At 38.2% G+C, this 15,607-nt stretch overlaps 1 protein-coding gene across 1 annotated transcript in view; it reads right to left on the minus strand.

Annotated features, from left to right (window-relative positions):
- Positions 1 to 15,607, minus strand: part of ST18 (ST18 C2H2C-type zinc finger transcription factor) — a 283,008-nt gene that overhangs the window by 148,193 nt on the left and 119,208 nt on the right. The window contains 1 exon segment of the mRNA XM_053713138.1: positions 12,748 to 13,440. Within this exon segment, the coding sequence (XP_053569113.1) occupies positions 12,748 to 13,440 (693 nt within the window).

Raw genomic sequence — 15,607 nt, forward strand, 5'->3', positions numbered from 1 at the left:
TCTCTCAGGAGGCAGCTGATCAGCAGTCTCGTAAGCAAAACTAATTATACTTCTCAACCAGAGGGAAAGAGAACTAGCAGTAGCATTCTTACCTTTACGCTTTCCAGAGAAACAGACAAACAGGGCAGAGGACTGGCGAAAATCCTTAGTCGCCTGTAGGTAGAATTTTAAAGCATGCACAACGTCCAAGTTGTGCAACAGATGTTCCTTATGAGAAGAAGGATTCGGACATAGAGAAGGAACAACAATTTTCTGATTAATATTTCTATCAGAAACCATTTTAGGAAGAAAACCCAACTTAGTACAAAGAACCGCCTTATCAGCATGAAAGATATGGTAAGGCGAATCACACTGCAAAGCTGAGAGTTCTGAGACTCTCCGAGCTGAAGAGATAGCAATAAGAGACAAAACCTTCCAAGATAACAACTTAATATCTATGGAATGCAGTGGCTCTAATGGAGCCTGCTGCAAAACTTTAAGAACAAGGTTAAGGCTCCAAGGAGGAGCAACAGACTTAAACACAGGCCTGATTCTGACCAGGGCCTGACAAAAGGATTGCACATCTGGCAAATCCACCAGACGCTTGTGTAACAAAATGGATAGTGCAGAAATCTGACCCTTCAGAGTACTGACTGACAAATCCTTCTCCAGACCTTCCTGGAGAAAGGACAAGATCCTAGGAATCCTGACCCTACTCCAAGAGTAGCCCTTGGATTCACACCAATAAACGTATTTAAGCCATATCTTATGGTAAATCGTTCTAGTAACAGGCTTGCAAGCCTGAATCAGGGTCTCAATGACCGACTCAGAAAAACCATGCTTAGACAGAACTAAGCATTCAATCTCTAAGCAGTCAGCTTTAAAGAAACAAGATTTGGATTTTCCAAGGTGGAAAAGATGACATCTTCACTAGGTCTGCATACAAGATCCTGCGTGGCCAAGCAGGAGCTATTAGAATTACCAATGCTGTCTCCTGTTTGATACGAGCAATGACTTGTGAAAGGAGAGCAAATGGGGGAAACAGGTATGCTAGACTGAAATCCCAAGGAACCACCAGAGCATCTATCAAAGCAGCCTGTGGATTTAATGACCTTACCCATACCTTGAAAGCTTGGCGTTCTGCTGAGACGCCATCAGATCCAACTCCAGCACCCCATTCTGAGGGTTAACCTGGAGAACACCTGAGGATGAAGAGCCCACTCCCAGGGGTGAAATGTCTGTCTGATCAGGGAATCCCCTTCCCAGTTGTCCATTCCTGGAATGTGGATGGCAGATAGACAGCAATTGTGAGTTTCCACTCACTGAACAATTAGAGCCACCTCCTTCATGGCTAAGGAACTCTGAGTTCCTCCTTGGTGGTTGATGTAGGCCACTAAGGTGGTATTGTCCTACTGACACCTGATAAACCGGGCTAAAGACAATTAAAGCCAAGCCATCAGAGCATTGTAAATCACTCTCAACTCCAAGATATTTATGGGGAAAGCAGACTCCTCCTGAGTCCAGAGTCCCTGCGCCTTCAACAAGTCCCAGACTGCTCCCCAGTCCAGCCGGCTGGCATCCATGGGCAAGATCCCCCAGGAAGGCCTCCGGGAGCATGTGCCCTGAGACAGATGCTCCTGAGAAAGCAACCATGGGAGAGAGTCTCTTGTCAACTGATCTAGATCTATTCTCTGAGACAAATCTGAATGATCCCCGTTCCATTGTCTGAGCATGCATAATTGCAGAATTCTCAAATGGAATCAAGCAAAGGGAATGATGTCCATGGAAGCGACCATCAGACCAATTACTTCCATACATTGAGCCACTGATGGCCAAGCAGTAGACTGAAGAGAGAGGCAAGAGGAGAGAATTTGGGATTTTCTGACCTTTTTCACAGCTAGGGAATCTATTATGGTCCCAAAGAAAACCACCCTTGTAGCTGGAACAAGGGAACTCTTTTCCAGATTCACTTTCCAACCATGGGAACGTAGAAAAGAAAACAAGATCTCTGTATGAGAGTTTGCTTGTTGAAAAGATGGCACCTGAACCAATATGTCATCCAGGTAGGGTGCCACTGCAATTCCCCGAGACCTGATCACTGCCAAGAGAGCCCTAGAAACTTTGAGAAAATTATGGGAGCTGTGACAAGGCCAAAAGGATGAGCCACAAAATGAAAATATTTGTCTAAAAATGTGAATCTCAGGAACTTGTGATGATCCCTGTGGATGGGAACATGAAGATATGCATCCTTTAGGTCTATGGTCGTCATGAACTGACCGTCTTGAACCAAGGAAGGATGGAACGAATGGTTTCCATTTTGAAGGATGGAATCCTGAGAAACTTGTTGAGACACTTTAGGTCTAGAATAGGACAAAAAGTGCCCTCTTTTTTTGGGAACCACAAACTGATTTGAATAGAATCCTAGACCATGTTCCCTTACAGGAACAGGAACTATCACTCCCAGGGAAGAAAGGTCCCGAACGCAATTCAAGAATTCTGCTCTTGAGAGGTAGAACCTCCCCCTGGGAGGAAAAGTCTTGAATTCTATTTTGTAACCTTGAGATACTATGTACACAGTCCAGGGATCTGGGACATCTTGTATCCATGCTTGATAAAAAAGAGAAAGTCTGCCCCCCACTTGATCCGATCCCGGATTAAGGGCAAACCCTTCATGCTGATTTAGACTCAGCTAAAAGTTTATTTGATTGCTTCCCCTTGTTCCAAGACTGATTGGGTTTCCAAGAAGACTTGGACTGTCCCTGCTTAGAAGAGGGAGAGGAAGACTTTCCTTTGAAGTTCTGAAAGGAACGAAAATTACTCTGACGACCTTTAGGCCTATTCTTCTTGTCTTGTGGTAGAAAAGACCCTTTTCCACCTGTAATATCAGAAATTATTTCTGCCAGACCTTGTAAGGAAGCGCCAGAAGCTTGGATTTAGAGGTAACGTCAGCTGACCAAGATTTTAGCCACAATGCCCTGTGGGCTAGAACAGAGAAGTCAAATATCTAGGCTCCCAGGTTAATAGCTTGCATGATAGCATCAGAAATAAAGTAATTGGCGAGCCTGAGAACCTTAATTCTGTCTTGATCTCCTCCAAAGGAGTCTCAGACTGAAGAGAATCAGACAAGGCGTTGTACCAATAAGATGCTGCACTTGACACCATGGCAATACAAACAGCAGATTGTCATTGAAGACCTTGATGAACATACATCTTCTTCAAATTAACCTCCAGCTTTTTGTCCATCGGATCCTTAAAAGAGCAGCTATCATCTATAGGGATAGTAGTCCTCTTAGCCAGAGTAGAAATAGCCCCTTCTACTTTAGGCACCATGCGCCATGAATCTTTAATGGAGTCAGCGACAGGAAACATCTTTTTAAAAATAGGAGATGGGGAAAAAGGTATCCCTGGCTTCTCCCATTCCGGCGTAATAATCTCCTTAGCACAGTCTGGAACCGGAAACACATCCACAGAGGAAGGAACATCAAAGTATTCATTAAGTTTACTTGATTTCTTAAGGTTGACAACAACAGGAGAATCAGAGTCGTCCAAAGTAGCCAAAACCTCCTTTAACAATACACAAAGGTGTTCAAGCTTTAATCTGAAGGTATTATAACTTGTATACTCTTTAATATATCTGCATTCAAAGATATGATAAGAATCACAACTGCTGATAAAAACTTTTACTTATTTACATTATCCTTAGTATTACGAAGTTTTAACAATGTTAACCACCTTCATATAAGTGTTGCTCAAATATGGATTGTGAGATCAAAAGGAAATAAAGAATGTTTCAATATAAGTTGATACTGTAGAAATACTGAAACATTTATGTGAGCGTTTACTCTCCCTGGGACAATTATGAGAAACCTTCTGGTATGAACTAAGTTCACATAAGGTGCTCGTTTCAGCTCTGGGGACCTTGATATCAAAATAATGGATTTAATGTTATGCACATAAATAAAAACAAGAGTTTGTAAGTCTCTCTTACCGGTAAGTGATATTGTAGAAATGCTGAATACTATCCGGACTGGAAGTGACGTCACACCCATCTTTGGAGGTTATAGAAGCCGGTCACAGTCTTGCCACGATGAGAATATATGAACTCACACTTCTCAAAGGTTACAAGCAATTGCTATCTTGGAATGATGTAGCAGGTAATTAAAATATATAATGCTGAAGATGCAGAAACGATGAGCGTTTAAGTATAGCATACACCAGGTTAGGATTAGCCTAGTATTCATAGACTCCATGCAGGTCTATGGAAAACAATACCAAAAAAAGAACTATGTGAAAGAGAGGCTTAAATAGCAATAATTGAAGAAGTAATCAACCTCTTAAAGGTACAGCAATAATATTTATACAAAAGGTACTGAACTGAAAATAATATGACAACTGGTTACAGAATTGACAGAATTGGTGTTACAGAAGGATACTACTTCAGCATCAGATGTAGGAAATAAACTGTCTGAATCTGAGTTTTCACCCTCAGATGCTAGCGACGTATCCTCAGACTTATGAAAAAGGACAACCTGAGTAGCAGAAGTTGGAACAGAAACCTTACTATCTGAATCTTTAGTTTTCCTCTTGCATTTTCTTTGAAGCAAAGGAATGGCAGATAAAGCCACAGATACCGCAGAAGATACCTGGGCAGCAATTTCTGTAGGCAAATAAACTCCTCCTGAAGATTGAAAGGAACCGCAGGCACTGTATATGATGCCACTAAGGCTTGGGACGTTTGAGGAGAAGGCTGTGGCATTGCCTGAACAGAATCATCCTGAGAGACATGGCTCAGAAACAAAAAGTCTATCTTTATGTATTAAGGTCCTATCTAGACAAGAGGTACAAAATTGCATGGGCAACACAATTTAGTTCTCTAAACATAGACACAAGTTCAAAGGATCAGAACCCTCTTCCATGACTAAGGAAAATATATCAGCAAAAATTAAAGACAAAAAAATGAAATACAGATTTTTAATGTACTGTTCCTTTAAGAAACAGTAGAGCGGAATAGGTTAGATTGACAACCTGCATCCTCACATTCAAAGGGAAAAAATAAATTTTATATTACTAGCGTTTTACTTTTCACATAGCTCATCTCTAGTATGCTTACACTGAGGTGCCTACCTGCCCCCTTCAATAACCCAGCAGTAATGAGAAAACATCTGGATTCTAGCCGGTCTCACTCTCACATCCAGTCACCTTCACCGCTCAGGATTACTGAAAGAGGAGACGGAAGGTCACGTGACCGGGATGATTGAAGCTGTGCAACAGAAAAATGTGCGCTTCATAGCCGGCAGTGGCAGGCCAATGAGGAAAGTGTATTGCCAAAGGATATTAAATCCTCAATAAAAATAAAGTATCTGAACCACCATAGAGGGCTAACTCCTCCTATCTATGGAAGGAGTTAGCCCCTAAGTCTCCATATTCACATACAATTAACTGCCTGCCCACTGCCAAATAAAGATCCTCAATTAATGATTTTATGTCCCATAATAAAGTGCAGAGACTCTCCCTTCAGTGCATGTCTCCCAGTCTCAGAAGACAAAAGCACTTAATTGCACATCTAGCTGTCCTGCAGGAGGACAGCTCACAAGGCATGAAAGGACACATACTCCTAACAGAGGCTTGTGGAGAAAAGAGAAGAACAGAGTGAACCTACTCTGGCTTTCTATACCATGGGCAGCAAATATGTTAGGAAAACACAGTAAGGCCCACCTCACAAGTTCCTAACTGCTTTAAAGCCACCACTACTCTACTGCAGAGATTGACGTGGACTACAGCTATACCCCCAAAAACTTGCTTGTAGCGAAAAGATATCCAATTTTCTTCAGACACCAAAACTTCACCCCCTCCATTGACAGAGGCACAGAGAATGACTGGGGATTATGGGTAGGGGAGTCTCACTTAACAGTTTTGCTGTGGTGCTCTTTTCCTCCTCCTGCTGGCCAGGAGTGATACTCCCACTAGTAATTGATGACGTCATGGACTCTCCATATCTTAGGAAAGAAATATCATTTTCTGCACTTAATCATACCTGGTAAGCAATATATAATCTGTTTCTCAACACAGAATCATAGACCTTATGAATATATAAAATGGGGTAAAATGCACTCCAGAGCAGCAATGGTCTTTCACTCATGGACCATGATATAATCAGGATAAGCATATGTGTGTAGCTCCAATCAATTCATTTTCAAAATAACTCATTTTCATAGCATAGTAGTCTCTATTTAAAACACCAATACAATCTTACCCTATTCCACTAGCTGAAATTATAGGGTTATTATTAGATCACCATGATATGAGGCACACTAGTCAGTAGTCATGTCTCCAAGCAGTTTCACTAATAAATATGCTGGCACTCCTTCAGGTATAATACTTCCTCCATCAAGGATACCATTTCTTATCTTATAGTCACATCTGTACAAATATTGTGATGGAAGAAAATTTGACTGTAGGTTTTTGCACATTAAGGCCTAGATTTAGAGTTCGGCGGTAGCCGTCAAAACCAGCGTTAGAGGCTCCTAACGCTGGTTTTGGCCGCCCGCTGGTATTTGGAGTCAGTGATTAAAGGGTCTAACGCTCACTTTACAGCCGCGACTTTTCCATACCGCAGATCCCCCTACGCCATTTGCGTAGCCTATCTTTTCAATGGGATCTTTCTAACGCTGGTATTTAGAGTCGTTTCTGCAGTGAGCGTTAGAGCTCTAACGACAAGATTCCAGCCGCCTGAAAAAAGCAGGAGTTAAGAGCTTTCTGGCTAACGCCGGTTTATAAAGCTCTTAACTACTGTACCCTAAACTACACTAACACCCATAAACTACCTATGTACCCCTAAACCGAGGTCCCCCCACATCGCCGCCACTCGATTAAAATTTTTAACCCCTAATCTGCCGACCGCCACCTACGTTATACTTATGTACCCCTAATCTGCTGCCCCTAACCCCGCCGACCCCTATATTATATTTATTAACCCCTAACTTGCCCCACACAACGTCGCCGCAAGCTACTTAAAATAATTAACCCCTAATCTTCCGACCGCAAATCGCCGCCACCTACGTTATCCCTATGTACCCCTAATCTTCTGCCCCTAACATCGCCGACCCCTATGTTATATTTATTAACCCCTAATCTGCCCCCCACAACGTCGCCGACACCTACCTACACTTATTAACCCCTAATCTGCCGAGCGGACCTGAGCGCTACTATAATAAAGTTATTAACCCCTAATCCGCCTCACTAACCCTATCATAAATAGTATTAACCCCTAATCTGCCCTCCCCAACATCGCCGACACCTACCTTCAATTATTAACCCCTAATCTGCCGACCGGAGCTCACCGCTATTCTAATAAATGTATTAACCCCTAAAGCTAAGTCTAACCCTAACACTAACACCCCCCTAAGTTAAATATAATTTTTATCTAACGAAATAAATTAACTCTTATTAAATAAATGATTCCTATTTAAAGCTAAATACTTACCTGTAAAATAAATCCTAATATAGCTACAATATAAATTACATTTATATTATAGCTATTTTAGGATTAATATTTATTTTACAGGTAACTTTGTATTTATTTTAACCAGGTACAATAGCTATTAAATAGTTAAGAACTATTTAATAGTTACCTAGTTAAAATAATTACAAATTTACCTGTAAAATAAATCCTAACCTAAGATATAATTAAACCTAACACTACCCTATCAATAAAATAATTAAATAAACTACCTACAATTACCTACAATTAACCTAACACTACACTATCAATAAATTAATTAAACACAATTGCTACAAATAAATACAATTAAATAAACTATCTAAAGTACAAAAAATAAAAAAGAACTAAGTTACAGAAAATAAAAAAATATTTACAAACATAAGAAAAATATTACAACAATTTTAAACTAATTACACCTACTCTAAGCCCCCTAATAAAATAACAAAGACCCCCAAAATAAAAAATTCCCTACCCTATTCTAAATTTAAAAAGTTACAAGCTCTTTTACCTTACCAGCCCTGAACAGGGCCCTTTGCGGGGCATGCCCCAAGAAGTTCAGCTCTTTTGCCTGTAAAAGAAAACATACAATACCCCCCCCCCCAACATTACAACCCACCACCCACATACCCCTAATCTAACCCAAACCCCCCTTAAATAAACCTAACACTAAGCCCCTGATGATCTTCCTACCTTGTCTTCACCATGCCAGGTTCACCGATCCGTCCTGGCTCCAAGATCTTCATCCAACCCAAGCGGGGGTTGGCGATCCATAATCCGGTGCTCCAAAGTCTTCCTCCTATCCGGCAAGAAGAGGACATCCGGACCGGCAAACATCTTCTCCAAGCGGCATCTTCTATGTTCTTCCATCCGATGACGACCGGCTCCATCTTGAAGACCTCCAGCGCGGATCCATCCTCTTCTTCCGACGACTAGACGACGAATGACGGTTCCTTTAAGGGACGTCATCCAAGATGGCGTCCCTCGAATTCCGATTGGCTGATAGGATTCTATCAGCCAATCGGAATTAAGGTAGGAATTTTCTGATTGGCTGATGGAATCAGCCAATCAGAATCAAGTTCAATCCGATTGGCTGATCCAATCAGCCAATCAGATTGAGCTTGCATTCTATTGGCTGTTCCGATCAGCCAATACAATGCGAGCTCAATCTGATTGGCTGATTGGATCAGCCAATCGGATTGAACTTGATTCTGATTGGCTGATTCCATCAGCCAATCAGAAAATTCCTACCTTAATTCCGATTGGCTGATAGAATCCTATCAGCCAATCGGAATTCGAGGGACGCCATCTTGGATGACGTCCCTTAAAGGAACCGTCATTCGTCGTCTAGTCGTCGGAAGAAGAGGATGGATCCGCGCTGGAGGTCTTCAAGATGGAGCCGGTCGTCATCGGATGGAAGAACATAGAAGATGCCGCTTGGAGAAGATGTTTGCCGGTCCGGATGTCCTCTTCTTGCCGGATAGGAGGAAGACTTTGGAGCACCGGATTATGGATCGCCAACCCCCGCTTGGGTTGGATGAAGATCTTGGAGCCAGGACGGATCGGTGAACCTGGCATGGTGAAGACAAGGTAGGAAGATCATCAGGGGCTTAGTGTTAGGTTTATTTAAGGGGGGTTTGGGTTAGATTAGGGGTATGTGGGTGGTGGGTTGTAATGTTGGGGGGGGGGTATTGTATGTTTTTTTTTACAGGCAAAAGAGCTGAAATTCTTGGGGCATGCCCCGCAAAGGGCCCTGTTCAGGGCTGGTAAGGTAAAAGAGCTTGTAATTTTTGTATTTTAGAATAGGGTAGGGAATTTTTTATTTTGGGGGTCTTTGTTATTTTATTAGGGGGCTTAGAGTAGGTGTAATTAGTTTAAAATTGTTGTAATATTTTTCTTATGTTTGTAAATATTTTTTTATTTTCTGTAACTTAGTTCTTTTTTATTTTTTGTACTTTAGATAGTTTATTTAATTGTATTTATTTGTAGCAATTGTGTTTAATTAATTTATTGATAGTGTAGTGTTAGGTTAATTGTAGGTAATTGTAGGTAGTTTATTTAATTATTTTATTGATAGGGTAGTGTTAGGTTTAATTATAACTTAGGTTAGGATTTATTTTACAGGTAAATTTGTAATTATTTTAACTAGGTCACTATTAAATAGTTCTTAACTATTTAATAGCTATTGTACCTGGTTAAAATAAATACAAAGTTACCTGTAAAATAAATATTAATCCTAAAATAGCTATAATATAAATGTAATTTATATTGTAGCTATATTAGGATTTATTTTACAGGTAAGTATTTAGCTTTAAATAGGAATCATTTATTTAATAAGAGTTAATTTATTTCGTTAGATAAAAATTATATTTAACTTAGGGGGGTGTTAGTGTTAGGGTTAGACTTAGCTTTAGGGGTTAATACATTTATTAGAATAGCGGTGAGCTCCAGTCGGCAGATTAGGGGTTAATGTTTGAAGGTAGGTGTCGGCGATGTTAGGGAGGGCAGATTAGGGGTTAATACTATTTATGATAGGGTTAGTGAGGCGGATTAGGGGTTAATAACTTTATTATAGTAGCGCTCAGGTCCGCTCGGCAGATTAGGGGTTAATAAGTGTAGGTAGGTGTCGGCGACGTTGTGGGGGGCAGATTAGGGGTTAATAAATATAACATAGGGGTCGGCGATGTTAGGGCAGCAGATTAGGGGTACATAGGGATAACGTAGGTGGCGGCGGTTTACGGAGCGGCAGATTAGGGGTTAAAAGTGTAATGCAGGGGTCAGCGATAGCGGGGGCGGCAGATTAGGGGTTAATAAGTGTAAGGCTAGGGGTGTTTAGACTCGGGGTACATGTTAGAGTGTTAGGTGCAGACGTAGGAAGTGTTTCCCCATAGGAAACAATGGGGCTGCGTTAGGAGCTGAACGCTGCTTTTTTGCAGGTGTTAGGTTTTTTTTCAGCTCAAACAGCCCCATTGTTTCCTATGGGAGAATCGTGCACGAGCACGTTTTTGAGGCCGGCCGCGTCCGTAAGCAACTCTGGTATCGAGAGTTGCATTTGCGGTAAAAATGCTCTACGCTCCTTTTTTGGAGCCTAACGCAGCATTTGTTTGAACTCTCGATACCAGAGTTAAATTTATGGTGCGGCCAGAAAAAAACCCGCGGAGCGTTAACAGCCCTTTTACCGCCAAACTCCAAATCTAGCCGTATGTTAATTAACAAAATGTGCACTCAAATAACAACCCTTATATACTTTTTAATGGAAAACCCCTTTATAAGTGTACTTAAAGACTATTGAAATAACTTTTAAATAGTGTAACAATAAAAAGGCAAATCCTAGTCTAACAAAGAAATAATGTATTTTCTAGTTGAAGACTATATCATATTTTTTCTTATATCTAAAATGTTCTAATACTATCTCTAGGTCAATGTAATGAAGGGTCAGACTGTATAAAAGCACAGTTTTCAGATGAAATCTCTGTCAGCAATAAAAACACATTTTCACAATTATTTCTCTATTCAAATCTTCCCTACTTACTTATAATTTTATTTGTATACACAATATTGTCCTTATCTCTTTGAAACAAGGGAGTATCTCATTATTTCCATAGTGGGCAATAAATGAATAATTGTCTGATAAAATCCAACATGGTTCAGAGCAATTACAAATATATTTTTTGTGTCAAAAGCTAAAGAAAAGTAAGATGTAGGCAATGCATGGAAGCAGCAGACATTGTTTGCATTTCATATCTTTGAACACCAAATGGTTATCAATAAGCATTGGCAAAGATTCTCTATTTGACATTCTTTACAGAAACAAATGCCAAATATGACCACAGGCTACATTATTAGTGTAAAACTGCAACACACAAATATCTGGATTTGCACATATATTCTAGTCTTCCACTTTTACATTAATAAATACGGCACTGAACATAGCTGAATGCCACTGCCTGTGTCCATATTTGGCATTTGTTTCAATAACGAATGCTGAAAAAAAATATTTGTCCATGCCTAAATGTCAGGGACATGAGGGCTTGACTTAATTCAACAAATATTGGTTTCAATTTCAATCATCTACCCTTTTTCCTCAGAACTGATATGCATTCTGATGCTTTAGGTGAATAGTGAGATTTATCTTACACTTAGCATACACTTTGAAAACTCAGGTTATCTGCACCCAAGTTCAAATGTGTATAAAAAATGTCAGTACTTTCATTAGTTATCCAACTTTGAATCCATATTTGATTTGTGTTTTGGGTATTGTATTGAAGGGTTTGCTTACATGATGATGATGATAATAATATTAGCATTCACATATAATATAGCCTGTAGACTCTGGTACCATCTCTCCTCCTCTTTCTTTCTCAGTCAGTATCTTCTAATGTTAGATTATTGGTCCTCTTCTATCCTTAATATATACCTGCTCATTGTTTTCAGCAATATTTTTATGCACAAGAATGCATTTTCTCCTGACATATCTACAACTCTAACTAGATAAAAAAAACAATATTCTTAAAAGTGATGTAGTTATCTCTCCTGTAAACACTGACTCCACAGCACTCTCTATCCCACCGAATATTGACTAGTAAAATGAAATGTATTAACAAAGAAACAATCTTATACTCTTTTGTATTATCTCATTAATTGAATATTTGCTCTCCTAAGTGGCACATGCATGATGCAACTTTCTCCTTAACAATCCATCCTTATCTAATATGTATTTAAATAACCTTTCAGTCATTTAAAACTTTTATTTCTAATTCAGACCATTACCTTTAACTCTCCTTTAAAGTTAAATATTAACAACCCGAGTAGTAAATTATATATGAAAATCTCATTTAATATTTTTTTAAATGTTTTATTTTAAAATATCAATAAGTAATAGATTACTAGGGCTCTGTTTTGCGAATAAACTGTAGTTTTATAAAATATTACAGTAATGAGTTTGTATTATATTTTTCTTAAATAATAAACATATATTGTACCAATCTTCTTGAGATTTGACATGGAGATAGATCCCATGGAGTGAAATTCTCTGAGCAGTAGATCTAAACAAATAAAGCTGTAAAGTAGTTATCTCTCCCTTGAACTTTACTATTGTTTCTCATATCTAAACTGAAATGGCCACTAAATATTGTAGTTTAAAATTAATTTTAATTTGTAGATTCTATACCTATGTGTCTTCTGCCCATGGCACATATTGTTATTTTAAAAAATAATGATACAGTATTATTAATTATACATAAATAACTGAAACATGTTTGACATCTTACTTTTGTTGTTATATAATTGTCGTCCAGATATGTCAATAACTTTTGTTTGTCTTCTTTCACTGGCTAAATGTTCCAAAAGAAACATATCTAATTCTTTGTATGTACTGTGAAACACATGACCTTGCTCTGCTTGTAGAGCAATGGCTTGTTCAAGCAAGCTCAAGTTCCCTTTTGTTTTATCCAAATCATCTGACTCTTCCGTAATAATTGAAAGACATTTGTCATCCTCTTCACTTTCAGGGATCTGATGTTGGTTTCCATTATCTTCTTGTTCTGTTAATTGTATTGCTGAGTTACTTTCTGTTCCACAAGAGTCAATCTCCACTTCGTTAGTGCTAGCTTCTTGAATTTCAGTTGGTTTCATTTTGTTGCTATATTTATCATATATGTGCTCTTTTTTGTTTTCTTCTAAAAAACTGGAAGAACTATCCCACCCATTTTTAGTGACTTTAGAATTTGGTTGATTATCATCAGTTGGATATATAGGCGGTTTATTTTGTGTGGGGGACTGAATGCTATAACGGTTATCATCCTCATGTGTTTGTACTACTTGAAATCCATTCTCATTCACAGTATTATTCAGTGTATGAATTGAAATTTCCTTTGCTGTTCTCCCCAGGACAGTAGAATTGGTCATAGTGCCTTGATAACATTTTTCCTCTTTTCTATGAGTAGATTCCAAGATGATTCCTCCTGCATAAAAGAAACATATATTTCAGAAACATATAATACTGTTAAAATTGGAATTATCTAGCAACTAAAATAACATTTAACTTATTGGGCTTCATTTAACAAGTTGTGGATGACCGCTGCCTCCTACGCTATATACCAGCTCTGAGATTGCAATCAACCCGGATTAGTCCAACCAGGGTGATAAACAGCTGCTGCACACACACGACTGGCCGCATGTGAGCAGGGGTTGGTGTTGGACAAGAGAGCCATAATGCTAGGTGGACAGGTTCAGAGTTGTCCGCCAAGAGTTTTTAAATTAAGACCATTGTTTTACATTACAAAAAGGAAGCAAAACAGATATATAACTAAACACTATGAAATTAAACATCAACACTATTGCAGAAATAAAGAAATATTCAAATAAATAAATAAGCATCACATAATTGGTCATTTCATTTACATGTGATTTACATATTAATGAAAGCTTATTTTCGATTATTTGCTAAGATCATGATGGCATAGTAGGTTTAAGTGGTTAATTTAATAATGAGAATACAAAGCAACAAATATTAACTTATGAATCTGCTTAATTAATTATTTTTAGCAGTTACCCCCTGAGATCTCTCAAAAATTATATATATATATATATATAAATACATATCTTAGGGTTGTTTTCGGAAGAATGAAACAAACAAATAACGAAAATGCAATTTTCATTACATTCTTTGCTTACTGAAAACGAAAATGAAACAAAAAAGAAAATTAATGAGCATTATTTTCTTTTGCATTTTCATTTTTCATTTTTGGATACTGCTTTTATCATTCAGACAGACTTTAACCAATGAATGAAAACCAGGAAGAAGCAGTGAATAGATTGACCGGTTCTATCAGCCTGTCACTGGAAGCATGTGTCATTTTGGCCATTCAGCATTCTCAGGGGGAGGGATTGAAGTAAAATAGGGAATTTTAAAGGGACACTGAACCCAAATTTTTTTCTTTTGTGATTCTGATAGAGCATGCAATTTTAAGCAACTTTCTAATTTACTCCTATAATCAAATTTTCTTTGTTCTCTTGCTATCTTTATTTGAAAAAGAAGGCATCTAAGCTTTTTTTTGGGGTTCAGAACTCTGGACAGCACTTTTTTATTGGTGGATGAATGTATCCATCAATCAGCAAGGACAACCCAGGTTGTTCACCAAAAATGGGCTGGCATCTAAACTTACATTCTTGCATTTCAAATAAAGAAACCAAGAAAATGAAGAAAATTTGATAATAGGAGTAAATTAAAAAGTTGCTAAAAATGTCATGCTCTATCTGAATCATGAAAGAAAACATTTGGGTTCAGTGTCCCTTTAAGTTACTGCTTAACATTTCCAGCCTCAGACTAGTGTGTATCAGTGTGCTAGCAGTACCTGTGTGACTGTTCCCCCACACTGAGAGACATTTGCTATTGCTTGCTGCTAATCTTGCTATTGCTGCTATAATACATTATATAATATTACTATAATGCTTGTGCCACTGCCTGGCAGTGCCTGCTTTAAAAAGATATTAGATTATAAGTATATATCAGCATCTTGTGTGTTATTAAAATATGTATCTGTAATCTACATTCATATCTAATTTAATTATTTTAAATATTTGTATCTGCAGGACTGCAGATTAATTGTAAAGTTCAAGAGTTGTGTAAATTGTTAACTATTTAATTTTAAAAAGTTAGTACAGCAGTTTAGTAGTGCTAATAGTTTGAGTAAAACAAGTTATTTATTTACTGTTTATTATATTAAGTTTAAAAAGTTCTAGCAGCTGTTAGTGTCTGCTCTTAAAGGGACACTAAACCCAATTTTTTTCTTTTGTGATTCAGATAGAGCATGCAATTTTAAGCAACTTTCTAATGTACTCCTATTATCAATTTTTCTTTGTTCCCTTGCTATCTTTATTTGAAAAAGAAGGCATCTAAGGTTCAGTACTCTGGACAGCACTTTTTTATTGGTTGATGAATTTATCCACCAATCAGCAAGGACAACCCAGGTAGTTTACCAAAAATGGGCCGGCATCTAAACTTACATTCTTGCATTTCATATAAAGATACCAAGAGAATTAAGAAAATTTGATAATAGGAGTAAATTAGAAAGTTGTTTAAAATATCATGCTTTGTCTGTATCACGAAAGAAAAAATTTGGGTTCAGT

The sequence above is a fragment of the Bombina bombina genome, chromosome 5 (assembly GCF_027579735.1).
Source record: "Bombina bombina isolate aBomBom1 chromosome 5, aBomBom1.pri, whole genome shotgun sequence".
Lineage (NCBI taxonomy): Eukaryota > Metazoa > Chordata > Amphibia > Anura > Bombinatoridae > Bombina > Bombina bombina.